The sequence below is a fragment of the Puma concolor genome, chromosome E1, assembly GCF_028749965.1.
Source record: "Puma concolor isolate L17-30 chromosome E1, mPumCon1.1.hap2, whole genome shotgun sequence".
NCBI classification, from domain to species: Eukaryota; Metazoa; Chordata; class Mammalia; order Carnivora; family Felidae; genus Puma; species Puma concolor.
The window spans coordinates 1,935,094-1,961,491 of record NC_141680.1 but is presented as its reverse complement, the minus strand read 5'-3'; the positions used below and the strand labels follow the sequence as shown (position 1 = coordinate 1,961,491).

At 55.9% G+C, this 26,398-nt stretch overlaps 1 protein-coding gene across 3 annotated transcripts; it reads left to right on the top strand.

Moving 5' to 3' along the window:
* Window positions 1-283: 283 nt before the first annotated feature.
* Window positions 284-24,149, top strand: ZFP3 (ZFP3 zinc finger protein). 3 transcript variants are annotated; one of them, XM_086685687.1, is made up of 2 exons: window positions 284-1,195; window positions 22,581-24,149. In XM_086685687.1, the coding sequence occupies exon 2, from the start codon at window positions 22,589-22,591 to the stop codon at window positions 24,005-24,007; it is 1,419 nt and encodes a 472-aa protein (XP_086541813.1). In that variant the 5' UTR covers window positions 284-1,195; window positions 22,581-22,588; the 3' UTR covers window positions 24,008-24,149. The 3 variants fall into 3 exon arrangements, with proteins under 3 accessions (XP_086541813.1, XP_086541812.1, XP_086541811.1); XM_086685686.1 differs by lacking the exon at window positions 284-1,195 and adding an exon at window positions 16,399-16,570; XM_086685685.1 differs by lacking the exon at window positions 284-1,195 and adding an exon at window positions 18,702-22,084.
* The last annotated feature ends 2,249 nt before the right edge of the window (window positions 24,150-26,398 follow it).

Sequence of the window (26,398 nt, the reverse complement as noted above, 5' to 3'; positions counted from 1 at the left end):
CCTTTTCCCTTGTTCTGAACTGGAAATGAAGCCTTGGGAAGCACAGCGAGGTCAGGTCTGGCGTGAGGTCAAAGCTCTTCTCCAGCTCAGCCCTCCGCAGGGCGGGCACCCCGGCCCTCAAAACGTCTCCCTCCAGCCTTGTTGTTCCGCTGCCTCCCGCCAGGGGGAGATAAGGCGCAGGTTCCCTTTGGGGCCGCGCTCGCTTGCGCGTTCACAGAGCCTCGGGAGCGCGGTCGTGCGCGGCCCCGCGGCCGTGCGCGCCCACGAGGTCCCCAGGGGCGGGGCGCGCAGGCGCAGAAGGCGGCGCTTTTCGCGTGGACCGGGCTGGTGGTTTGAGGCTCGGGCTCCGCAGGTCGGATGCGAGAGGCCGCGGGACCTCTTCTTCCTGCCAGACCCGTTTGCCTCCTCGATTTGCAGAAGGGACGACCTGACCCCCTTCGGAGCTGGCATTTCTTCCCCATCAAGGACGCTCTTGAGTCCCAAAGGGGACAGAAGGGACATTGCTGGGGCATCTTCAGCTACAGGGGTCTGTGCAAGGGGAGCGGACGGACCTCAGGGGGACCGGTGCCCCCACACTAGGGATTGCTTTGTGTGAAGCTGAGCAAGTACAGAAATTTAATCCTAACATCCCCACGGAGACGTGCAGCGGAAGGAAGGGAGGCGCCTCGAGCTCCAGTGAGTGGCCCGCGCTCCTCAGTGGAGGGACCAGGACGCTGGGGCCGTGGTGATGGTCTGTGCGCTGGATTAGGGTCCCCCTTCGCCCCCAGGCCAGGGGCAGCTGCCCTTGCTGCCACCTGTGAATCGGCTGCCACACGTTATGGGCGAAGTTACCCTATGTGTTAAGGGAAGGAAGGGAACGTAATAAAATTTTTTTAAGAGTTTTTTTTCTTTTAATGTTTGAGAGAGAGAGGGAGACGCAGAATCCGAAGCAGGCTCCAGGCTCTGAGGGGTCCGCACAGAGCCCCACGTGGGCCTCGAACTCAGGAACTGCGCAACTGTGAGATCATGACCTGAGCCGAAGTCGGACGCTCAACGACTGAGCCACCCAGGCGCCCCTCGTAGAGATGACTTAAAACAAAACAAAAAAAGTCTTACAATTATGAAAACAACTCTTCCAATGTTAATGAACAGGTCCCGGACACTTCCAGAAAACAGAAACCAACAGAAACCCAGTTTTCACAGCGCAAGATACAGAGTAAGTAGAGATTTCAGTTTTATCCTATCGCCTCCAGTACGTAAGTTTCTTCGCCTCATTTCTCATTCCTCCGAAAAGCACAGGCTCATGGGGAGCCCGCGGCTTCGCACTTCCCAGGCACCTCCACATGTGTCAGACGTGTTTCCTTCCTCTGGCTGAGAAGGATTCCCATGAAAGGGGACCAGAAGGTCAGCGGTGGAGGATGGGGGTGCGGCTCCCCTGATGCAGGTTCCTGCGGTTAACCCTGGCGGAGCAGGATGCCACTGGCCTCGCTCTGCAGATGATTTCTCTTTTAGAAGCTTTCCTAATGCGAGGCCCCAGCTGCGAGGTGTAGTCAACACAGGAGCTACACGCGGGGCCGGAGGGCGGCGTGCAGGGAACGCGGTCTCCCCAGCCCTGCTTTCTTTGGAGGAGGGGACAGACCACAGACACCCCGGCTTGGGAGTCTTCCCAGTTTGTGCTGGGTTCTGTGCAGACCCGGGAGGAGGAGGCTGCCTGGGACGACTCGTCCTCCTGGGCCTCCCCCTGCCGCGGCTTGTCTCCTTTTAAGGGCATTGCTTTTGTTTCTGTTTTGACAAACAATAAGGTTTTCCGCGGAGGCCTGGACAGTCGGAGGAACCTGGAGGCAGGGGGAACCGGGAGGCAGGGGACACCCGCAGCGGAGGAGCCAGCAGGGACCACTCTTGGGATGCTCAGTCCGGGAGTGAACACGGCCAGCGGGAGGAGGTGCCGAGGTTAGACTGTGCTGGAGCTTTTGACCTTGGAGTAAATCCTGGCGTCACTGAGCTTTTGAAAGACTTCAAGAAGCAAAGGCAACATATCATACCATTGTAGGAAATGTTCAGAGCAGGACAGGAGGTGGTTGAGTGTCTTGCCTGGGGCTGCAGCGCCTGGGGGGGTGACTTCTCTTGGCGCATGGCTACAATGTTTCTGGGAATGAGGAAAATGTTCTAAACTTGGGTGGTGGTAAAGCCACTGAATTGTACCTTGTGTGTGTGTTTTAGAGAAAGTGCATGCGGGTACGGGAGCTGTGGGGAGGGGTGGAAGAGAGAGAGACTCCCAAGCAGGCTCTGTGCTCAGCACAGAGCCGGACTCAGGGCTCGATCCCACGATCCTGGGAACCCAACGTGAGCCGAAAGGAGGAGCGGGAGGCTCAACCGACTGAGACACCCAGGCGCCCCTCAGCGTATATATTTTTTAAAGTTTTTATTGGGGCGCCTGGGTGGCTCAGTTGGCTGGGCGTCCCAACTTCAGCTCAGGTCATGATCTCCTGGTTCCTGAGTTCAAGCCTCACATTGGGCTCCCTGCTGTCTGCACAGAGCCCACTTTGGATCCTCTGTCCGCACCCCACCTCCCCCGACTCAAAAACTAAATAAACATTAAAAAAAAAAAAAAAAACACCTGGGGATTTCATTTAGAAAATCCCATAAGTAAGTAAATAAATAAAGTTTTTATTTATTTACATTTTTATTTATTTATGTTTAGTAATATCCACCCCCAACATGGGGCTCAAACTCACGACCTTGAGATTAAGAGTCACAGGCTCTTCCAGCTGAGCCAGCCAGGCCCCCCTGGTGAAATTTGTGATATGTGAATTATATCTCAGTGAAGTGGTTTTAAACTCTCCTCCCATCCCCCGAGAGAAGCAGATTCCAACTCGCACCATTGCGGTGGAGGAAGCCGACCCCCCTGCGGTTGGGGCATCAGTGAAGCAAGACTAGCTGCCGGTCGATGGGATGGTCTTTGGATGGAGGTCGTGAGTACTTGGTGGTTCCTGGTGTTCTTGTGTCCACCTCGGTGTGTGTTGGAAAATTTCCATAATAACAAGTTGAATGAATTTTTAAAAGCGAAAACACACCCAGACCACCTAAAAATGTGAGACACGAAAGCACAGGAAACAGGTGATGGAGGAACTTGAAACTCACAGACACCCCTGGAGAAGGGTTATGTCCTGTGTCAGGGGAGCGCGAGGAGGAGTCACAGCCATAGAGCAATCTGGACTGGCTACAGCAGGTCCCTTTTTTAATGTTTATTTTAGAGAGAGAGACAGAGTGTGAGCTGGCGAGGGGCAGAGAGAGAGGGAGACACAGAATCCGAAGCGGGCTCCAGGCTCCGAGCTGTCAGCACAGAGCTCGATACAGGGCTTGAACCCACGGACCGTGAGATCATGACCTCAGCCGAAGTCCGGATGCTTAACCCACTGAGCCACCCGGGCGCCCCACTTGAGTGGCCTTTTTCACACCTGGCTGCTTTTCTCTGGTCCTGGCTGCAGCCAGCAAGCGGGGAGAGCGTGTTCATCCAGCAGAAACTAAGTTGCTGTGTCCTCAGCCCACACTGGTCTTTGATGCACCCAGCTCGGCCCTTGGCTGTGCCCTTTGCTTGATGGGTGTGCCTCCGAGTGTGGTCGCCTTGGCCGCGCCTGGACCTCCGGCTCGTCACTCACACCTGTGTGGTGTCTTCCCCGCCTCCCACCTTGCAGCCCTGTGGCCACGTCTGTCTGTGCCTCGATGGGACGCTTCTGGGGACACAGCAGTGAGAAAAGCAGGTGATAATTCCTACCTTTATGAAGCTCTTATATCCCAGCGGAGGGACAAAACGATAATTAGGACCAGTAAACAGGATACACCGCGTGTGGAATAATTACACCTGTTGAGAAAAAGAGCAGGAGAGGGGGGCATAACGTGTGTAAGCGGAGGGAGGCGCGATGTGCAAGTCCTAGATGAGGCGTCCAGACCTTTGAGTGAAACACAAGGGGGTGAGAGAGTTAGTCATCAGACCCCTGGAGGGGGAGCACGCCAGGAGGAGGCCGGAGGATGTGCAAATGTCCTGAGCCGGGCGTGTGTCTGGCATCATCCGGGAGCCCCAAGGAGACCACGGGGCTGAAACTTCGCTGCATGTGAAAGAATGAATGAGTGAGGTTAAGGCCTCCAGAACACCACCCCGCGGGATGGGCTTACACTGGGCGGCCATTATCCCATCCCGCGCAGCCTGACTCTCTCCTCTGGGGGTTAAGAGGCCTCGCAAGGCTCTTCCAGCTCCTCTTCCAGGCAGAAACCTACAAGGGACCCATCTCTGTCCTGGGTGTCCCAGCGTGCCTGCACCCTGCCTCCAAGGGGCGACTGAAGAGGGGGAGCCTCTTTGTGCACCGGGGGCAGGGGGGACAGAGCTCCCGTCCCACCGCGTGAGGCTCTGCGGGGCAGCGATGCCTTGTAGCTCCTCCTCGGCGATTTTCTCCCCACCCCCCACTTTGAAAGGCACCATTTGACTTGACACTGTTATTCCCGTGGTGGTTTATATTTGTTTAGGCTTTCTCTTGGCCTCTCTATAGGCTCACTGTCCTATCGCTGTTTATTTATTTATTTTTTTTTGTTTATTTTTTTTTTTAAATTTTTTTTTTTCAACGTTTATTTATTTTTGGGACAGAGAGAGACACAGAGCATGAACGGGGGAGGGGCAGAGAGAGAGGGAGACACAGAATCAGAAACAGGCTCCAGGCTCCGAGCCATCAGCCCAGAGCCCGACGCGGGGCTCGAACTCACAGACCGAGAGATCGTGACCTGGCTGAAGTCGGACGCTTAACCGACTGCGCCACCCAGGCGCCCCTGTCCTATCGCTGTTTAATCCAATTTTCTGAAGTTCTGGCCAATGCATTAAGACTGGAAACAGAGATCCAGAGTTTTCACCATCTGCCTCCCCATCGCTGTAAGTCTTTGTGACCCCAGAGTCACAGCATCTTGAAGAGATACCTGCACACCCGTGGTCATTGCGGCGTGATTCGCAATAGCCAAGATATGGAAACAACCCAAGGGTCCATCAGTGGATGAACGGATGAAGACATGTATTATACATACAGCAGAATTTTTTTTTTAATTTTTAATGTTTATTTATTTTTGAGAGAGAGAGACAGAGCACGAGCGGGGCAAGGGCCGAGAGAGAGAGGGAGACACAGACTCCAAAGCAGGCTCCAGGCTCCGAGCGGTCAGCGCAGAGCCCGACGCGGGGCTTGAACTCACAAACTGCGAGATCATGCCCTGAGCCGAAAGTTGGATGCGCAACCCACTGAGCCACCGAGGCGCGCCTGTACAATGTTACCCAGCCGTGAGAAGGAAAGAAATCCTGCCCTTTGTGACCACACGGATGCACCTGGAGGACACTGCTGAGTGAAGTGGGTCACACGGAGAAAGACAAAGGCTGTGTGCTCTCATTTATATGTGAAATCTAAAAATGTTGAACTCACAGGGCGCCTGGCTGGCTCAGTCAGTAGGGCACATGACTCTTGATCTCGGGGTCATGAGTTCAAGCCTGATGTGGGGCATGGAGACTACTTAAAAAAAAAAAAAATTGAATAAAAAAAAAAAACGGAAACGAACATGCTGAACTCATAAAAACAGAGAGTAGAGGGGCACCTGACTGGCTCAGTCGATGAAGCATCTGACTCTTGGTTTCGGCTCAGGTTGTGATCTCACGATTTCATGGGTTCGAGCCCCGAGTCAGGCTCCGGACAGTGTGGAGGTTGCTTGGGATTCTGTCTTCCTCGCTCTCCCCCACTTGCACTGTCTTTGTCTCTCTCAAAATAAATAAATAAAACAAAAAAGACGTATATAGAAACAGAGTGGTGGTTACCAGGGCTGGGGGGGGGGGGCGGGGAATGGGGTTACAGGGTATAAACTTCCAGTCATGAGGTTAAGTTTCTGGGAGCTAACGTACAGCATCGTGATAATAGCTAATAATGGTGTGTTAGGTACTTGAAAACGGCCAAGCAGTAAATCTTGAATATTCTCACCACAAAAAGGAAATGGTAATTACGTGACGTGCTGGAGGTATGTGGTGATCATGTTATAATATACAAGTGTATGAATTAACACGTGGTACACCTTAAGTGTTATATTTCAACTCTATCTCAATAAAGCGGGGGGTGGGGGAACAATAAAAATATTGGAAACAAAAACCTGCATAGCTGTTGGGGTGCCCGGGTGGCTCGGTGAAGCGTCCGACTCTTGATTTCGGCTCAGGTCACGATCTCGTGGTTTGTGGGATCGAGCCCCGTGTCTGGCTCGGCACTGACAGCAAGAAGCCTGCTTGGGATTCTCTCTCTCTCCCTCTCTCTGCCCCTCCCCTGCTCATGCATGCTCTCTCAAAATAAATAAACATTAAAAAAAAAATTAAACCCTAATTACACGTACCTTAAAAAAATGTCGTAACTGTCGACAGGGAGACAAAATTATCCTTTGTATATGCGCTAAGTTTTACCTCAAAACTGCATGGAAAGAAAATGAACAACAACCAAAAAAGGTGGACATAATAATGAATATTTTCCAATGACAAACCAGAACCAGATAATAAATAGGAAAAGCACTTCCATTCATAATAGCAACAAAAAAAGCACTCATGAGATACCAAAGAATTATCTTTCGTATGTGGGCATGTGAAATGGTATCAATAGCTAACATTGACCGGGCTTGCAAGCCCTATGTGAGATCCTTTATTGGGGATAAGTTTGGTTTTCACCATCTGCCTCCCCATCACTGTCAGTCTTTGTGACTCCAGTGTGCTCAATAAACAAACAGAGATCTGGGGCGCCTGGGTGGCTCAGTCGGTTCAGCGCCCCACTTTGGCTCAGGTCATGATCTCACGGCTCATGAGTTCGAGCCCCGTGTTGGGCTGTGTGCTGACAGCTCAGAGCCCGGAGCCTGCTTCGGATTCTGTGTCTCCCTCTCTCTCTGCCCCTCCCCTGCTCACACTCTGTCTCTCTCTCTCTAAAAAATAAACAAAATAGGGGCACCTGGGTGGCTCAGTCGATTGGGCAGCCGACTTCAGCTCAGGTCGTGATCTCACGGTTCATGGGTTCGAGCCCTGCATCAGGCTCTGTGCTGATGGCTCGGAGCCTGGAGCCTGCTTCGGATTCTGTGTCTCCCTCTCTCTCTGCCCCTCCCCTGCTCACACTCTGTCTCTCTATCAAAAATAAACATTAAAAAAAAAATGAGCGGAGATTCTAAAGTATGTTCGATGGATTTTATTAGGCTCTTCTAGGTGGATTTGACTTAGTTCAAGGTTACAACTTGTCTAGTGGAGGCCAGTAATCCCTTTGTTTTTTAGGGAACCCCAAGAGCTCTGGGAAGGAGGAAAGGTTGGAAGGGAAAGAGGGATGAGCAGAGGGACGACAAGAGACTCAAGGGGAGAAGAAATGGCCGAAGGGGAACGGCAAGTGCATGTGACCCGGAGAGCAGCGGCCCTCAGAAGCACCCAGTGCTGCCTGCACCGGCCTCTCTGTCCATGATGACTGTCCACGCTTGGTCCTGTGTCCAGTCCTCCCGTCCTCCCTCGGCCTTGCTCTCGTAAACCTGGTGCCTTTCCCCCGACACGAGTTTCTGAGCTTGTCGAGGGCACAGGCTGTCTTCCCTGTTGGCTCCTCTGGTACCATGGACTGAATTGTCCCCCGCACCCCCGTGCCTCCCCCAGTTCCCGTGTTAAAGCCCTAACCCTCAAGGGGATGGCATTTGGAGGTGGGGCCTTTGGGAGGGAATTAGGTTTAGATGAAGTCGTGAGACTGGAGTCCTCACGATGGGGTTAGTGCCCCTGTGAGGAGACAAAGGGGGACCAGAGCTCTGTCCCTGCCCCGTGGGGACACAGAGAGAAGGTGACTGGCGAAAGAAGGTGATTTTATTAAAGCACGGGGACAGGACGTGTGGGCAGAAAGCTGCTCTGGGGAAGGTGATGGGAGAGACCCTCACCAGGAGCGAATCTGCCGGCACCTTGTTCTTGGACTTCCCAGCCTCCAGACTGTGAGCAGCAGACACGAATTGTGAAGCCAGTCAGCGTGTGGAGTTTTGTGAGAGCAGCCTGAGCTGACTAAGACGTGCGGGGTTCTCGGGGACCACATGTTTTATAGGGGTCCCCATGAAGGGTGCTGTCGAGATCACAGCAATACGGACTTTGGGTTGGAGAGATGGTGGCCCGGGGGGGGGGGGGGGGGGCGGGGTCTAGCTGCTGTAATTGGTAGAGTGTGCGACTCTTTTTTTTTTTTTTTAATGTTTATTTCTGAGACAGAGAGAGACAGAGCAAGAGTGGGGGAGGGGCAGAGAGAGGGGAGACACAGAATCTGAAACAGGCTCTGAGCTGTCAGCACAGAGCCCGACGCGGGGCCCGAACTCACAAACTGCGAGATGATGACCTGAGCTGATGTCGGTCTCTCAACCAACTGAGCCACCCAGGCGCCCCTTTGTTTATTTATTAAAGAACATTTTTATAATGCGTATTTTTGAGAGAGAGACAGAGTGCGAGCAGGGGAGGGGCAGAGAGAGGGGGAGACACAGAATCTGAAGCAGTTTCCAGGCTCTGGGCTGTCAGGACAGAGCCCGACACGAACTGTGAGATCATGACTTGAAACTGAACTGAAATCAAGAGCTGGAGGCTTCACTGACTGAGTGAGTGAGTTTTATCAAAAATTAAAAAAAAAACTTTACCAGTGAAGTAGGTAAAAATGCCATGTGTGGGGCGCCTGGGTGGCGCAGTCGGTTAAGCGTCCGACTTCAGCCAGGTCGCGATCTCGCGGTCCGTGAGTTCGAGCCCCGCGTCAGGCTCTGGGCTGATGGCTCAGAGCCTGGAGCCTGTTTCCGATTCTGTGTCTCCCTCTCTCTCTGCCCCTCCCCCATTCATGCTCTGTCTCTCTCTGTCCCAAAAATAAATAAAAAACGTTGAAAAAAAAATTAAAAAAAAAAAAAATGCCATGTGTGACCAAAAAAATTCACACCGTACTCCATTGTGGATAATTCATACTGGAGAACAGTCATGGAAACATAATGAATGCCAGAGGGTTTTCAAAGGGAGGCTAGTGCTCATTAGATATTATTGAACTCATCGGAGGGGGAGAAAACTGAAGAATTCAAGAAATGTAGGAAAAGGCTTCACATTCCAAGAGAACCGATTGGGACGTAACGACTGCGGGAAAGCCTTGCCTCGGAGGCCACGACTTCTACATCACTGAGTCTACTCCTGAGAGACACCCTGTAATTTACTGAGGGTGGTGAAACCTTCCATCAGAGCTGAGTCTTACCCAACATCAAAGCATTCATTCTGCAGAGGAGGCCTGTGAATGTCGTGTCCGAAGGCCTTCGATCATCGCTCGCACCTTAACTGACCCCGGACGATTCATACAAGAGACAGACTGCTTGGAAGCAATCAATGTGAAGGGGCTCTCTGGCCTAAGTCGAGTTCTACAGCGTCAAAGAATGTATTTCAGGGAAGACTGCCACGCGTGTACCGGAAGTGAAAATCCCTTCCGCCGGACTCTTGCATCTTGTGGAAAAAGAGATGACAAAAAAGTCAAGCGATTCGAATGTACCCACGTACTCATCGTGCGATGCGCACCTGCTCGCTGCCCCTTGTCGTCACCTCCTTGGTCCGTACGTTGCTTATGTGAACCGCGGTCTCTGGACGAGAGACAAGGCAAAGGGCCTGGCTGTGGTTGGCTGTGTCGGAGGAAGCCATCTCTCTTTCCCATTTGCTGGGCCTCTGGTCTTAACTCTCAAAGTATCCCTTGTCCTGGAAGGAAAGGCCAGTGCTAAGGACACCGTATTATTTAAAACTTCCTATCACGCCAGGAAGTCTGAGGACATATGAAAGAGAACCATTGCTCGGAAAACGTGCCCGTCAATGGTGAGTCCACAATGACGTATGGAGTGATCACTACCTTACAACTCCCCTCCCCTCATTACACTGTCATCTCGGGAAATTATGACCCTGAGTAAGCCCCACTAGTCACTGCTGTCGTGACTAATTTCAACCGGGCTGGCGGGAGAGACCAGGTTCCTTTAATGGCGGGAGGTGGCAGGCGCCCCGGTTATGACATTTTAAATTCTAAGCAATACTCTTACCGCTATAACATACAGTGTGCATGTAGGGGCGCCTGGGTGGCGCAGTTGGTTAAGCGTCCGACTTCAGCCAGGTCACGCTCTCGGGGTCCGGGCGTTCGAGCCCCGCGTCAGGCTCTGGGCTGATGGCTCGGAGCCTGGAGCCTGCTTCCGATTCTGTGTCTCCCTCTCTCTCTGCCCCTCCCCCGTTCATGCTCTGTCTCTCTCTGTCCCCAAAAAAATAAATAAACGTTGAAAAAAAATTTTTTTTTAAATAAAAAAAAAAAACATACAGTGTGAATGTGTCAACACGTACCTGGATACAGAAGTAATCAGGAAGCATCTAGACGAGGGGGATTGGTCTGTACGTAGACTCTTATGGGCTCATGGACGTGTGGACAGCTGATTTAAGACACCCCATGACACAAAGTGGTGGCCGTGCCAGGTTGAGAAGCACTCTGACACGCAACGTCCTCCTTCCTTCTCCTCTGCTTTCCGGCCACAGCTGGACTCTGGTTCGTGGCTCGTGGCTCCACCAGACACCCATCGAGGTCACTGTGTCTTCAGCCCCGCGCAGGGAGAGGACACGGGGACGCATACAGGCGTCTACTGCTCCTGTACCCCTCAAGATTGCCTACCTACAGGGGCGCCTGGGTGGCTCAGTCGGTTATGCGTCCGACTTCGGCTCAGGTCATGATCTCACAGGTTGTGGGTTCGAGTCCCGCGTCGGGCTCTGTGCTGACAGCTCGGAGCCTGGAGCTGCTTCGGATTCTGTGTCTCCCTCTCTCTCTGCCCCTCCCCCACTCATGCTCTGTCTCTCTGTCTTTCAAAAATGAATAAACGTCAAGAGAAAATTTTAAAAAGGAGGGGAAGAGACAGAGAGAACCCCCAGCAGGCTCTGCACTGCCAGCCCAGAGCCCTATGTGGGGTCTGAACCGATGAACCTCAAGACCGTGACCTGAGCCAAAATCAAAAGTCGGATGCTCAACCGACTGAGCCACCCCAGGCGCCCCTGTGTTGCATCATTTAACACTTAGGGCTTCACTTAAGAGAAGAGAGTCCCCCTGGTTTTGACAAGCCTGATAATCATTTATATCCCTCTCCGTGATGCCCGGTCACCTCCAAGTTCAGTGCCCATCTCCCCTCCCCCTAACAACCCACATCTCATATTAAGCAGTATTTATTAGGATGATGGGAGCTGTGACCTACATGTGCAATTTGAAGACGTTTCTCCATTTCCTGTGATGCTGTTTTGCTTTTGGGGGGGTGCCCTGGGGGCTGTCAACAATTACGCACGACTGCTGGAAATGGCCCCAGACTCTTCTAACGTCTTGGTTAGACGTCTGACCTACGACACCGATTAGATCAGCGTGTCATCCCCTGGGTCCAGCACAACAGGTCAAACCCCACGCTCGGTTGTGAGTAGGGAAGGGTCTAGTTTTCACCGTCTAGAATGTATAATCTACAGAATTGATTACGGCGCATCTGGGGGTGGCCCTGTCCGAAGGTGAAGAAGTACTGGGTGGAGTGTAAAACGTGTGTCCAGGGAGATGAGAAAAAAGAAGGGAGGAGAGCGCCTGGCCGGCCCGGTCGGTGGAGCCTGCAACTCTTGATCTCGGGGTCCTGAGTTCAAGCCCCACATTGGGGCTTTAAAAAAAAAAAAAAAAAAAAAGAGGAATAAAAACCAAGATGTATTTGAACTGTCTGCAAACTCCAGCCGCTTACACCGGTTGCTCACATTCTTCATCCCAATTCCACGCGAGAATCCTTCCCTTTCTGAGCTTTCCCAGTTTCCCCAGTCACCAGGATCAGCCAGTCTCCTCAGCCGGCCATTTGGTGGTTATATTTTGGTTCACTGACCCCCCCAGATGTTACATAGAAATTGTGGATTCTGGTGTCAGCCAACATTCCTCATCCAAGCCTATGAAAAAGTTCTCAGCCGCGTGATAACTATTGATCTGAGGGGATGGACAGGCTCTGAGGAGTTCCTTATTAAAAATTTTTTTTATTTAAGATTTTTTTTTATTTGTGAGAGCAAGAGAGACAGAGTGCGAGTGGGGGAGAGGCAGAGAGAGGGAGACACAGAATCTGAAGCAGGCACAGAGCCTGACATGGGGCTCGAACTCACAGACCGCGAGGTCATCACCCGAGCCGAAGTCAGTCACTCAAGCGACTAAGCCACCCAGGCGACACTCTTAAGCACTATTCCTTGAAGGCCGTTGAAATTCAAGTTAACCAGGGAGGACTTTCCCACGAGCGTGTCTCAGCACGCACAGAGCGTCTGCGGTCAGGGCTGTGTTACAGGCACAGTCCCAGAGGGCAGGTCAGGCTCCCGTCACTGGGTGGGGAGGTGGCAAACGGTCTTACGAGAGAACACAAGCTGCGACAGGTCAGGGGAGCCCAGGCGCCAAGGGTCAGGAAGTTCGGCGGGTGAGTGTCAGAGCGAGAAGAAGGGAAGGGAAGGAGCAGAGAGGGCTTTGCGCGTGCGTGCGATTGTTCTGAATCAGGTGTTACAGGAGGGGAGCCGGGTCAAGAGCCCCGCCTGCACCTTTGGCGTTTTATCTTGGTGGATGGGAGATGCTTTGCACAGTTAAGGTAAATGTGGATTTTGTAAGTGACAGATTGGATGTGTCCTCTCTGGAGCTAATGGTCAAAGGACTGGTGCACAGCCGGCCCGGGTCATGCTTCGGGGCCCCTTAAAGGGGTGGAGGCTGATTGTGTCCTGAGTGGGACTTCAGGAGGACAGTTGGGTTGGAGTGAGAGGGACCTGGAGAGGAGTCTGAAGGTGTGGGTGCTGACCCTGGTCTCCCTGCTTCTGATCTGATCACACCTGGACAAGTCACCGAGTCCTTTGGGCCCCCTCCTGGTTGTTTTTTTTTTGTTGTTGTTGTTGTTGTTAAATAAAGTTTATTCATTTATTTATCAAAAAAATTTTTTTAATGTTTAGTTATTTTTGAAGGAGACAGAGACAGAGCATGAGCAGGGGAGGGGCAGAGAGAGAGAGGGAGACACAGAATCCAAAGCAGGCTTCTGGTTCTGGGCTGTCAGCACAAAGCCGGACGCGGGGCTGGAACCCATGAACTGTGAGATCATGACCTGAGCCGAAATCGGATGCTTAACCAACTGAGCCACCCAGGTGCCCCAAAGTTTATTAATTTATTATGAGAGAGAGAAAGAGAGAGAGAGAGAGAGCACACAGAAGCCAGTCTGGGGAGGGGCAGAGAGAGAGGGAGACACAGAATATGAAGCATGTTCCAGGCTCTGAGCTGTCAGCACAGAGCCTGACGCGGGGCTCAAACTCCGGAATCGGGAGATCATGACCTGAGTCTTAACCGACTGAGCCACCCAGGCGCACTGCCTCTTGGTTCTTTTAAACCAACCCTCAAAAGGGGCGCCTGGTGGCTCATTTGGTTAAGCGTCTGACTTCAGCTCAGGTCATGATCTCACGGCTTGTGAGTTTGAGCCCTGCGTCCGGCTCTGTGCTGACAGCTCGGAGCCTGGAGCCTGCTTCCGATTCTGTGCCTCCCCCTCTTTCTGCCCCTCCCCTGCTTTGCACTGTTTCTCTCTCTCAAAAATAAATAAACATTAAAAAAATGAAAATAAAACAAACCAAGCCTCAAAGCCAAGCATTTTGCCCACTTGGATATGATCGACACATTGGGATTTCTTTTTTTTTTTTTTTTAAGTTTTTATTTATTTATTTTGAGGGGAGGGGGAAGGGCAGAGAGAGAAAGAAAATCCCAAGCAGGCTCCTTGCTGTCAGTGAAGAGCCCGACGTGAGGCTCAAACCCACAAACCGTGGAATCATGACCTGAACAGAAATCAAGAGTTAGATGCTTAACCACCCAAGCCATCCAGGCGCCCCGACACATTGTGATTTCTTATGTGGCTTCAGTGTAGTAGTGCGGTCAGGGATCACGCGAGGGACTCACCCTGCAGGGTTCAGTGGGTTTCAGCAAGAGGGGAAGGCAGTGAGCCCGGGATGAGTCTAGAAAGAGAATCTGAGGGCTAGGCAGCAAAAGCAAGCCTCGGAAACAAAGGGACCCTTTCTTTTGTCTGAGAGCGACCCTGAGGGGTCATCACAGTTAGCAGATTTCAGTGGCGGTGGGGACGAGGACGGTATTGTGGGTGGGCGCATGGTGTCAGGGAGGACACAGCATGAAGAGCGAGTGAACAGCGTGGACGTTGGCAAACGGGCTGCGTTAGCCTCGGGAGGAAGGTGGCATCGCAGAGGAGGGATGTTTCCGGAGGAATGGATAGTTCATCTTAAGATTTTTCTGGTGGGCCACGTCTTGAGCTGGGAGAACGACACCATGAAGGTAGAATTAGGCGTCACTGTGGCAGGTGTAAGCTTCTCTGGTCATGTCGGGAACTCACATGACCCTGTAACGCGGGTAGATCCTGGGACTGAATTTTCCCTCTCATGGTGTTTTCTCAAAAAGCCGCCTCAGAGGGGCTCAGTCGGTTGAGCGTCCAAGTCTTGATCTCAGCTCGGGTCACGATCTCATGGTTGGTGGGTTCGAGCCCCGCTTTGGGCTGTGTGCTGATTGTTGGGAGCCTGCTCGGGATTCTCTTTCCCTCTGCCCCTCCCCCGCTTGTGTTCTTTCTCAAAATAAACTTAAAAACAGAGAGAGCGAGCCTCAGACATATCCATGTTGGACTGCCTGGGCCCTGGGGATGGCAAATAACTTCTACTCATGTGGGAAAGCGCCTTGTGATGAGGGGGCTCAGACGCAGTTCTTGAGGCAGATGCCCAGTTTTTTTTAATTAAAAAAAGGTTTTATTTTTTGATAAATATTTTTGATTTAGTTTTGGATTTTTGAAATCAAAATATATTTGGTTTTATTAAATTTTTTTGATAAAGTTTATTCATTTTTGAGAGACAGAGCAAGACAGCAAAAGTAGGGATGGGGCAGGGAGAGAAAGAGAGAGAGAGAGAGAGAGAGAGAGAGAGAACCCCAAGCAGGCTCCAGGCTCTGAGCTGTCAGCACAGAGCCCTAAGAGGGCTTGAACTCACAACCGGTGAGATCATGACCTGAGCTGAAGGTGGATGCTGAACCGACTGAGCCACCCAGGCACCCCAAGGCAGATGCCCATGAATGCAGGTAACCTAGATCCAAATCAGTGGAACCAAATGCCTCCCACCTTCCATGCTGAGGCAGGATGCGTCTGCAGTCTGGGCATCTTTCCTTGAGAGGAATATTGCCCGAAAGGACTGTGATGGTGGATCATGGGTTGGATAAAAGCTTGGGCAAAATGAAGAAGGTCGAAGTAGAACTCTTGGAAAATGGTAGACAAGCCTACGGGAGAAATAGAACATTTCTGGGCAGCAGTTGAAAGGCCTCCGGGAGGGAGAAACGATACATTTATCTTGGGGCTCTTCTCAAAAAACACTTTTCCCGCTAGCTGTTGGCAGCTTAGCCAAGGACATTTCTGCCGATCCAGGGTTGACAACCTTCTCGGGCAGGTGCAAGTGGGTAGGGCAGAGGAGTTCAGGATATTGGCGTGGACGGCTGCAGTGCTGGGCCGAATTCCATGACCACAAGAGTTTTCCTTTGTGATGGGGTGTGCGCTGGATACACACACAATATCCCTTTCTGAGGGCAGACGCTCCCTTCCTTATTCTGCAGGATGGCGGTGGGGCGGACAAAGAAGCGGGGCCCCCACGATTGGGGCGGACCGGGGACCCTGACTCGGCTGCTCCTACCACTCCACGATGTGAGCGCCAGACCCAATCACAGCCCTGCCCTGCGAACTGGTGTTTGGGCGGAGAGCGGCAGTGTGAGGCTACCCTGGGTAGGACGGAGCCCCTCGGCGATGTCAGCTGTGAACCGAGACCTGAAACCCAAAGGGCGGGCACGGGAAGTAACCGGCAGTGAGCACAAGGGCTGGGGCGAGCCGGGCACCCTCGATCGGGACGGGAGGAGGCCGGCGGCGGATGCGGAGCCGCGGCCCGAGCCGCTCGCCCCGCACTCTCACCCGGGGTCCCTCCCGCGAGCAAGCCCCCCGGACCTCCGGGCGGACGGCCTGCCCGCTCCCGGGCCCCCGGCGCTCAGGGAAGAGGGCGGCGGGCCGAGGGGCGCGGGAGGCGCAGCCGCCCGCTCGGGGCGCAGGTGCACGCGGGGGGAGCGACGGCGACGCGCAGAGCGGCCGGCCCCGCGGCGGAAGTGCGTCCCGGGGGCCGCTCTAGGACGGCCGGAGGACCCGGCTCGTCAGTGACCCCGCGCCAGACGGGAGCGCCGTCGCGCGCCGGGCGTCTCCGGGCAGCCGCGCCGGCGGCGGCGGGGAGGCGGGGCGGGGCGCGCGCGCGGGTGGAGGGCAGGGCAGGCGCAGCCGGGGCGGGGAGGGGGGCGGGCGGGCCGACCACCTGTTCCTCCGCCGAGGGCGGCGCGCGCCGATTGGCCGAGCACGCCGGAAGTGGAGGCGGCCGCCGCGGTCGCCCATGAGACCGAGATCGCGGCGGCGGGGAGCTTGGAGCCCGGCGAGAGCGGGGCGAGCGGAGCGCGGCGAGGCGGGAGCGGCCGCGGTGAGACACCTACCCCCTCCCCCCCACGGCGGCGCGGGGCGGCGCGGGGTGGGGCGGGGGGCCGGTCCCTGGACTGCGGCCCGCGGGCCGAGCGGACGCGCCACACTGAGGCCCGGTCCCGACCCCAGCTGGACGCGTGACCTTGGGCTCTCTGCTTCCCCCGTCCCCCCCCCCCCCCCCACGAATTTCCCCGCCTGTTCGGGGAGGACCGTCCCCGCGCGGGTCTCGTTCCAGTCGGGCGCGGGTGGGGCCGCCCCCCTCCCCCTCCCTCCCCGAGTGAGCGGCGGGGACGCGAGGGCCGTCAGGTCACCCCGAAGGGCCCCGCGGCCGCCTGCGCCCCGGCTCGGCTCACCGGGCCCTGGCGTCCGGGGGTTTGTGGGGACCGGGGAGAGTAGGGAGACCGTGCTTTAAATCCCAAATCCTCCGGACCGGGAGAAGGGGCGTGGATTTACAAATAGTGATGGGCGTCGGCTGTGTGTCGGCACCGTTCCAGGCTCTTGGGATACAAAAATGAATGAAGTCTCTGGTTAGTCCTCAAGGGTGTCACAGGTTCGTTGTGTAGATGAAACGTCTGTACAAATTCGTGTAACAAAGGTGTTTCCCAGCTCCCCGAAACGTGCTGGGCGCTGGGAGTCCCAGGACGCATAGAACAGCGGCCTTGCTCAGGGGCGAAAGAAACAATGATCTGAGGTCACTGCTCCAAGATGAAGGAAGCTTAGGGGCAGGGAAGGAAATGGGCTCTCTGTGCTGGAGCGGAGTCTCGTGGATGTTTGTGAAGTGCCCGAGGTGGGCAGTAGCAAGCATTCCAGGAAGTGGGAATAACTTTGCACGTGCAGAGAAGCCTTAAAGAGTGGGAAGTGTTTGAGCTGCAGGGCTTCCAGGGGTCACTGGAGAGCGTGGGCCAGGAAGTGGGAAGGGGCCGGGCCTGGGGGCCACGTTGGGACGTTTTTATTATATAGGTCATGGGGGAACAGTGATCAGGAAGCCACATGGTAATTAGAGTGCGGAGAAAGAGGTGAGTGAAATGCAATTCAGAGGTCCAGGGGAGAACCTTCCTTCCAGAAAGTGTTAGTGAAGACTGAGGGGAGGAGTTGGTCCTTGCAGTTAGTTGATAGATAACGAAAGCTTGCGAGGACCTGGCCTTTCAGAAGTTCTAGGGGGAAGGTGTGTCCGTTAAGATGTTTTTGTCTGTAGTAACGACCCAAAGTGGCTTAAAAATACGCGGGTGCACAAATTCTCATAATCGGAAGTCGAGAAGTAAGACGCTTGCAGGATTGAGGTAGTCTAGTGCCCCTCGCTCCACTGGCCGTCAGTTTCCTTAGCTCTCCCTGCCTTCATCCAGGAGCTGGTAGGGAAGTGACAGCAGCAGCTCCAGGCGGCCACGTATAGGAAGTCTCGCTGTGGCTGTGTCGCGACGGTCGGAACTGTTCCCAGGAGCCCCCAGCAAACTTCCTCCGCATATCGACCCAGATGAAGGCATATGGACGTTCCTGAACCAGTCCCTGCCGTTGTGAGCAGTCGCTGGCAGGGGAGATGCTATTGCTTTGACTGGGTTAACTCAGTGGGGGCTCAGTCCTGGAGCCCCTCGCTGAGGTCAGATCTGCAGAGTGTGTGTGTGTGGGGGTGGGGGGTGGGGGCAATGTCAACCTCTTTGCTCAAATGCTCCTTTAAATAACTTGAAAAGCCTTGCGTTCCCCATACTATTTGTAAGTCAGCTTCCAAAATATTTCATCGTACATTTGAACAGTTGAACAAGTGATTGTCCACGTGGGGTGGTACAGGTGTGGGTTCTGTGGATTCTGACACTGCGAGGAGCTGGGCGATGGTGGCTGTAGCACAGAGGGGGGTGACAAGGGGAGACTGGAGAGGGGCTGCGGGTAGACAGGGACTCAAGTACCTGCTTGTGGCACTTGCTCTCGGCCGAGTATTGGAGAGAGAGTTGTTTTTTTTGTTTTTGTCTTTTTTAACGTTTATTTATTTTTGAGACAGAGAGAGACAGAGCATGAACGGGGGAGGGGCAGAGAGAGAGGGAGACACAGAATCGGAAACAGGCTCCAGGCTCTGAGCCATTAGCCCAGAGACCAACGCGGGACTCGAACTCACGGACCGTGAGATCGTGACCTGAGCTGAAGTCGGACGCTTAACCGACCGCGCCACCCAGGTGCCCCTGGAGAGAGAGTTTTTTAAGACCGTCCTGCCCAGTTCACACGGTGCCGTGGATGAAGAAGTAGCTAAATTCTCTCAGTGGATCATTACAGTTGTATAGATACATACTTGGCTGTAATTCCCAAAGAGTTCAACAGAAAGGAGAAATCCAGCTTTTGGGTGGCTGCTCTTCCCCATGGGAAAGCCGGAGGAGGTGCTGGCAGTGGGTGAGGGGGGAAGATGGCAGGTCATTTTGAGGGGCAACACCAAGCGCTTCCCAGACTTGGGGCTTCCTATAGGAGATCAGCTTCCTTCCGGTGTAGGGTGTAGGGAGATGTTGGCGGAGAGGGGGAGGGGAGGGGATGGGAGAGGCCCAGGCGGGGCGGGGCTGGCAGCCACCATCCTGTGCATGCCTGTGGGTTGGCGCAAGTCACCGGGTCCCCTTCCCTCACCACTCGTCCCTGGTCTCTCCTCCTTGTCGGCGTCTTCATTTGTTCTGTGACGTCGTCTCGCCGCCTTCTTAACCTGACTTTCCACTGGCACTGTCCCTTCTAACGTAAACACGTTCAAGGCTCTCCCGTCGGCGAACACCCTTGCCTTTTCACACTAGTGCCCATCGTGTTCCTCTCCTTTCATCCGGACTTTTTTTTTTTCCTTTAACGTTTGTTTATTTTTGAGAGAGAGACAGAGTATGAGCTGGGAAGGGGTGGGGAGAGAGGGAGACAGAATCCGAAGCAGACTCCAGGCTCTGAGCTGTCAGCACAGATCTCGACGTGGGGCTCGAGCCCACGAACCGTGAGATCATGACCTGAGCCGAAGTCGGGTGCTTAACCGACTGAGCCACCCAGGCGCCCCTAAGACTTTTTTTTTTTTTTTTTGAAAGAAGCAGCAGATTCATTGATCAGCTCACCACCTGGCGGCTTCTCCTGCCACAGTCTGTTGTCACAGGTCACCTAATTGTCCCAGGAGACACTTTCCAGGTGGCCCTTTCTAATTCTCTCTGCCAGTGCTGTGCTGACTTCTAGAACATGGTTCCAGCTCTTTCCTCCTTCACTAACCATTCTTTCTCTTGTCGGTGGGCCCCTCTTTCCTCTACTCACCCCTTTATCATTAGGGTCCAGCAGGAAGCCACTCACTCGGATTGGGATAAGTGAGGAAGGTTACTTGCAAAGAGGTTAATGACACGGTGGAGGTGTGGGCAGGGTATCGAGGAGCCTGGGGATGGCAGCCCCGGAGGGGTCGCTGCCCAGGCCTCAGGAGACCAGAGGCGGGAGAGGGCATTGAACCTGGGCCGTGAGACCATTGGGTGGCAGAGAAGCGCTGCCGTCTGGTTGAGGGACGCCGGCCCCAGGTGGCCTCATGGGGAGGGACCAGGGGAACAGACACCCCGACCTTACTCCTCCCCGCTCTGGTCTCCCGAGGGGGCTCCCCATCGGCGGAGCACAGCTGGAAGCGGGGGCCCCCTGACGTTTGCCGCAGAGCTTAGCCTTGTAGGGCGGAGAAGGGGGGGAAGCTCTGGAGGGAAAGACGAGATAACCGGGGTGGTCTTCAGAGTCAGCCCGGGCTCGCCAGGTTTCTGTGTGTCTGCGGCTGCTTGCACCCTCCTCACGCCCCCTGCGCCGGGCACCGTCAGCTCCGGGGCTCTGGGCTGACCAGGCTTTAGACCAGGACCTCTTACTGGATTCCTGGATGATACTCTGTATGGGAGTCTTGAAACTTCTCTTGTGCAAAACAGAGTTCCTCCGCCCCCCTCCCTCCTAAACTAGCTGCTCCTCCAGTCTCCCCAGCCTCGGGGGCACCGTTTCTGACATAAAGGGAGACCCGGGCGTCACCTTGGGCTCCTCCCTCTTCCCTCCACCTGTATCCACTCCAGTCACCTCTTACGGGATCGGACCTCCAAACCACTTGTCCAGCTGGCCTCCGCTTCACTCCCTCTACTGTTGCTGCCCTGGTGAGGTCGCGTGCCCCTCGCCTTGGTGACGGCCTCCACCTTCTCCCTGGCTCTCCCCGTGCCCAGGCCCGCTGCCTTCTAGTCGGTCCACTAATTGGCCATTAGCGTGCCTCTGCCTGAGATGCTCATCTGACCACGGGCCGTGTCACTGCTCGGCTTAGAAACCGTTCCACGACCCTGCCTTGTCTTTAGGCGAAAGTCCCATAGCTGCGCGTTCCCCCTGGAGAATCACCCTCCGCGGTGAACACGTTTACTGACGGAGCCCTGCGCTCCTCAGGTTGGCTGTGGGGCATAGCTCGGTGCCCTGGACCAAGGATCAGTGCAGCATCAGCTCTGGTGAACACCTGGAAGGAGGCTAGCCCGTTCTCCTAGCGTTTGGAGCTCAGTCCAGTGACAGGGGCAGCTAAATCCCCAGGGCCTTTGTACTAGGCAGAGATAGGTTTGGCTTCGTAAAACCAAAACAAAAAGCCATAATGGCTTAAGGGAGGGGAACGCTTGTTTCCCTCTTAGATAAATAAGTCCAGAGGCAGGCATTCCACGGCTGGCATGTCAGCTCCCAGGAGTCGTCAGGGACCCAGATCCTTCTGGCTCTGGGCTGGCCGTAGGGTGAGCTGGTGTGCTCGCGTCCCAGAGGGCGCTCTGCCCCACGCACAGCGTGGAAACGCGAAGAAATGCATCCCTCACCCCTAAGGAGACTTCCCAGAGCCCTGTGTACTTTTGTCTGCGTTTTACTGTCACACCTGCCAGAATTGGGTCACGTGCCCACACCCAGCCGCAAAGAAAGCTGAAGAATGTTATTTCTTTAGTTAGATTCCTTGCTATGCTAAATGTTGCTGATGAGGTGGGCAAGAATAGATATCGGGTAATAACTAAAAGTTTTGCCACAGGCTTTCAGCAGTTTAAAAAATATAGGCCTTAAGATCTAAAAAAGCATTAGGAAACTCCTATAAAGAGGCCATGTATAAACCAGTCTGTAAAAACAAAGAACATTGCTATATATAAAGACAACAACCAGTTAGGAAATGTAAGAAAACTCACGAAGAGGGAAGACGTACAACAGAGATGTGATGGATATAAAAACAAAAACGTCAGGATACGTTTGGGAATTTTACAGAACTGTACTAAAATTGACCTGGAGAAGTAGGAGCATGGACAGGAAGCGTCTGGAAAAGAAGACTGAGACAGAACTTTGTCCAACATAGTGAAGAGTCCAGTAAAGCTACAGTAGCTTGAGGCTCTGGTACCAGGGAAGGCGTAGACAGGTCCTGGAACTACATGGCGTCTAGACGTTGACCCCAACATCGACCTCTGGGCTGTGGCATGGCAGCATCTCGCATCAGTAGGGAACAGAACGGTAGGCCTGGACGCAGCGCGCTGACCGTCTGGAGAGGATTAAGCTGGACACAACTCCACCCGATGTAAGCGAGCCAGGAGGACTTCCTTTGGTTCTGGGGCTGGCCCGGCCACTGTCCCCTTTTGGATGGTCAGCCCCGGTTTCCAGTGCCCCGTAGCGTAGACCTGGTGAGCGCCGCCGTGCCGCACTAAGGAGGGTTCCTCTCTCAACTCCACACTTAACTTCTGTCACTTGGTCCTTTCCGCCCCTTGCCCCAGCCTTTTCCGTAGACCCATCTAGAGACGCGGCCGCCTTCCCTGTGTACCTTCCTTCCCAACCTCCTCAGCCTCTGCAGGCGGCTGTCCTGAAGCATCCCTTTACCGGCCACACCCGATTTCTGCCCTCCCCTCTCCTCCTCTGACGGTTCGGTCAGTGTCTGCTGTGGGTTTAGTGCGGCCACCCGCCTCCCAAGTCCCTGTCTTCGGGGTCGGGGCGCCCTGTCCTCTCACCAGACCCTCGGGCTGGAGCTCCCGGCGGCGCCAGCTTCGGCCACTTCACGTGCCTGCCCTCTGTCATTTCAGATCGTGACATGGGGACTGAGCACACGGAGATCATTCCCAAGGAGGAAGTTTGCGAAGAGCCCGAGCCCCCCGGGGCGGCCGACGAGGGCCGGCAGTTCGGAGCGGACGCGCGGGCGCGGCCCCCGGGAGAGTCCGTGGATGCGAGCGTGGCGCCCGGGTCTTCTCGGGGCGGTGGCGTCGCCTCGGGGCTGATGGCCATCAAGAGGTCCCCGTCCAGCGAGAGGCAGCAGGAGGACCCGGCGAGCGAGGGCGGCCGCGGCCGCGGCCCCGGCCCGGCGGCCCCGCCTCCGTCGCCGGGGGCCCCCGCGCCGCAGAGGAGCCCCGTGCGGGAGAAGCCCCACACGTGCAGGGAGTGCGGGAAGGCCTTCAACCAGAACTCGCACCTGACGCAGCACCTGCGCGTGCACAGCGGCGAGAAGCCCTTCCAGTGCGGCGAGTGCGGGAAGCCGTTCGGGACCAACTCCAGCCTCCGGCGGCACCTGCGCATCCACGCGGGCGAGAAGCCGTTCGCGTGCACCGAGTGCGGCAAGGCGTTCATCCAGAGCTCGCACCTGGTGCACCACCACCGCATCCACACTGGGGAGCGGCCCTACCGCTGCGGCGAGTGCGGCAAGGCGTTCAGCCAGAACTCGGCCCTGCTGCTGCACCAGCGCATCCACACCGGCGAGAAGCCGTACGCGTGCAACGAGTGCGGCAAGGCGTTCCGCGTGAGCTCGCAGCTCATCCAGCACCAGCGCATCCACACGGAGGAGCGCTACCACGAGTGCGGCGAGTGCGGCAAGGCCTTCAAGCACAGCTCGGGCCTCATCCGCCACCAGAAGATCCACACCGGCGAGAAGCCCTACCTGTGCGGCGAGTGCGGCAAGGGCTTCGGCCAGAGCTCCGAGCTCATCCGGCACCAGCGCATCCACACGGGCGACAAGCCGTACGAGTGCAGCGAGTGCGGGAAGACCTTCGGCCAGAACTCGGAGATCATCCGGCACGTGAGGATCCACACGGGCGAGAAGCCGTACGTGTGCGGCGAGTGCGGGAAGGCCTTCCGCGGCAACTCGGAGCTGCTGCGCCACGAGCGCATCCACACGGGCGAGAAGCCGTTCGAGTGCCCCGAGTGCGGGAAGGCCTTCCGGCGGACCTCGCACCTCACGGTGCACCGGCGCATCCACCGCGGCGACAAGCCGCACCAGTGCGCCGAGTGCGCGCGCACCTTCTGGGACGGCTCGGAGCTGCTGCTCCACCGGAAGGTGCACACCGGCGAGAAGCCGTACGAGTGCGACCGCTGCGGGAAGCCGTTCGGCCAGCTGTCGCAGCTGGCGCTCCACCAGCGGACGCACACGGGCGAGAGGCCGTACGAGTGCCAGCAGTGCTCCCGGACCTTCAGCAGGAGCTCGCACCTGCTGCGGCACCAGAGCGTGCACTGCGCGCAGTGAGCCCGCGCCGGCCGCCGCGCCCCCGCGGCCCCTGCTGCAGAGCCGGCTGGAGAGGAGGGCGCGCTTCTGCGGACTGTTCGCGGGGAGCTGCGGAGCGCCGGCCTGGACCGCCAGGGCCGTTTCGGCCCTTCGTTGTCCTCTGGCCCTCCCCGCCGCGCCCCCCAGCGGATCCCACAACGTTCGGGTGCGGACTGGCCATCGAGTCCAGATTGTTACCTTCCAGGGAAGACGGAGGCCCGCGGTGCCGCCACCGCCCCCACGCGGCCCAGCGGACGTGCGGAAGGTTCCCCCGGCAGCGTCAGAAAGACGCCGCGGGCACCCGTTCTGGCACCCACTGCTTAGCGCTGCCATACGCCAGCCAGCGTCTCTTCGCTTCAGACCCTTCCGCGTGTGCCGTGAAGTTTCCCGGGAAGATGGCAGCGTTGCCGGAGAGCGGGAACCCGTCGTTGGTCTGCGGAGGAGTCGGCCCGGCCCAGCCGTTTCCAGGACCGTGAGGGAAGGCCCTCGGAGTGCGGAGGAGCTGCGTGGCGGGCCAGGGGCCCGCCGAACCGCGAGGCCAGGCTGCTCCGCAGCTGTACCCCCCCCCCCCCAGGGGCTCCTCGGACAGACTGCTCCCGGGAGCCCTGCCGTGTTCCCTGTGGGCCCAGCTCCCGCCACCGGGCCGTCCCAGATCAGGCGGCCGCAGGCAGGACTGTGCACTTGGGCCCCGGCCTCGGTGATGTGCCGCTGGGCCTGACTGGCCGGGAACTCGCCTTGCCCGGCGCCTAGGCCCTCACGGCCTGGATCCCTGTGTGGAGGGCCTCGCTGGTGAGGGGGGGGGGGGAGGGGGGGCCTCCCCCCCACAGTTTGCCCCCAGCCCGGGAGCTCCCTGGTAGTCTCCCCATGACTTTTCTGTGCTCTCCTGCCTATCGTTCCTTCCCTGAGAGATGCACGCCATCCATTTTCCACAGGTCCCAGTGTGCCAGGCGCTGGCCGGGTGGCGATGGGAAGCCCGCCCGTGGGCGTCCAGCAGGCCCCAGGGCTGGTCTCGAGAGGCAGACCTTGAATGAGCCACTCGGCCCGCCGGCCCCTAACTTGCCTTATCTGTGACAGGAGGGGACATGAGCCAGATGACGCCGAGGGTTCACCCAGCCCCTTAATTCTTGACTGGTTTAAAAATCTGACTTTACACGTCTGCAGTGTTCTGTTCTTTAATCCCTTTATTACACGATTACTAATCACTAGTGTTTACCGAGTGTTTACTGCGTGCGGGCACAGTGCCAGACGGCTGGCGTGCTGATTTCCACGGCTGCTTGAGTGGAGCACCATTTACACCCCGTAAGATCCACCTGTTTCAGTGTCTGGTGCGATGATCTCTAGTTTACAGAGTTGCCCCTCCCTCGGCTGGCGAGGTTGGCGTGGGTACTCCTGCCGCACGTGAAAACATCTTGAGGAAAGGGACGCCTGGGTGGCTCAGTTGGTTGAGTGTCCAGCTCTTGATTTTGCCTTAGGTCAAGATCTCACGGTTCGTGGGTTCAAGGCCCGAGTCAGACTCTGCGCTGACGGTGCAGAGCCTGCTTGGGATTCTCTCTCTCCCTCCCTCTGCCGTTCCCGCCCCCCCCCCCCCCACTCTGCTTGTGTGCACTTTCTCCCTCTCTCTCAAAATAAATAAACTTAAAAATAAATAAAAATAAAAAAAAGGTGAGTAGGGGCAGGGGGACGTCGAATGACTTGCCTGCAATCACAGCCGGTAAGTGCTGGTGTGGGCTCCTGACTGCCCTGCCTGCCCCATGCGAAACCCTTGGCCCGTTTTTTATTATTACTACGTGAATTTGAACATAATAGATTTAAATCCTGCCCTTGGAAATATAACTGCTCCCACCCAGAACCCATGACTGGGTCTGTTCTGTACCCCGGCGTGCCCCCCAAGGTCAGCCCCTTCACTTGAGGACGGGTTCCCACATCCTCCCATCCCTCCTCTGTCTGGCAATCTGCCCCTTCACAGGAGGGACTCTTCCCCTTTCCTTACGGAGGTCACGAGCACGGTGTGCTCTCCTTTATTTGTTGTTCAAGTTCAAAGTGAACTCTACCCACACTCCACCTTTCTCACAGGAAACCTGGGTGCCACCCACACCCACTCCTTTAACTCTGGTTTGTGTGTTCGCGTATGTGATTTCCACATCCACCCCTTGCCGGTGCCGATGAACTCTGCACCTGGTCAACCGCCGCCCCCCCCCCCAGGAGTCCACTCCCCCCAGACACGTCCACGAGCGACGGGTTGTGCTGAAAGCTGTGTCAGGTGGAGAAGGGGCTTCATGTTGTACATCCTTAGACCTTTTGTTCTCAGAAGGCCCTTGTTGGCCAACCACCGCTGCTTTCTCCTTCTCTCTGCCTACTCCCCCTGCCCTCCCT

Bases quoted from the DNA above. Each gene is read 5' to 3' on its own strand.
- ZFP3 (XM_086685687.1), top strand. From the start codon at position 22,589: ATGGGGACTGAGCACACGGAGATCATTCCCAAGGAGGAAGTTTGCGAA.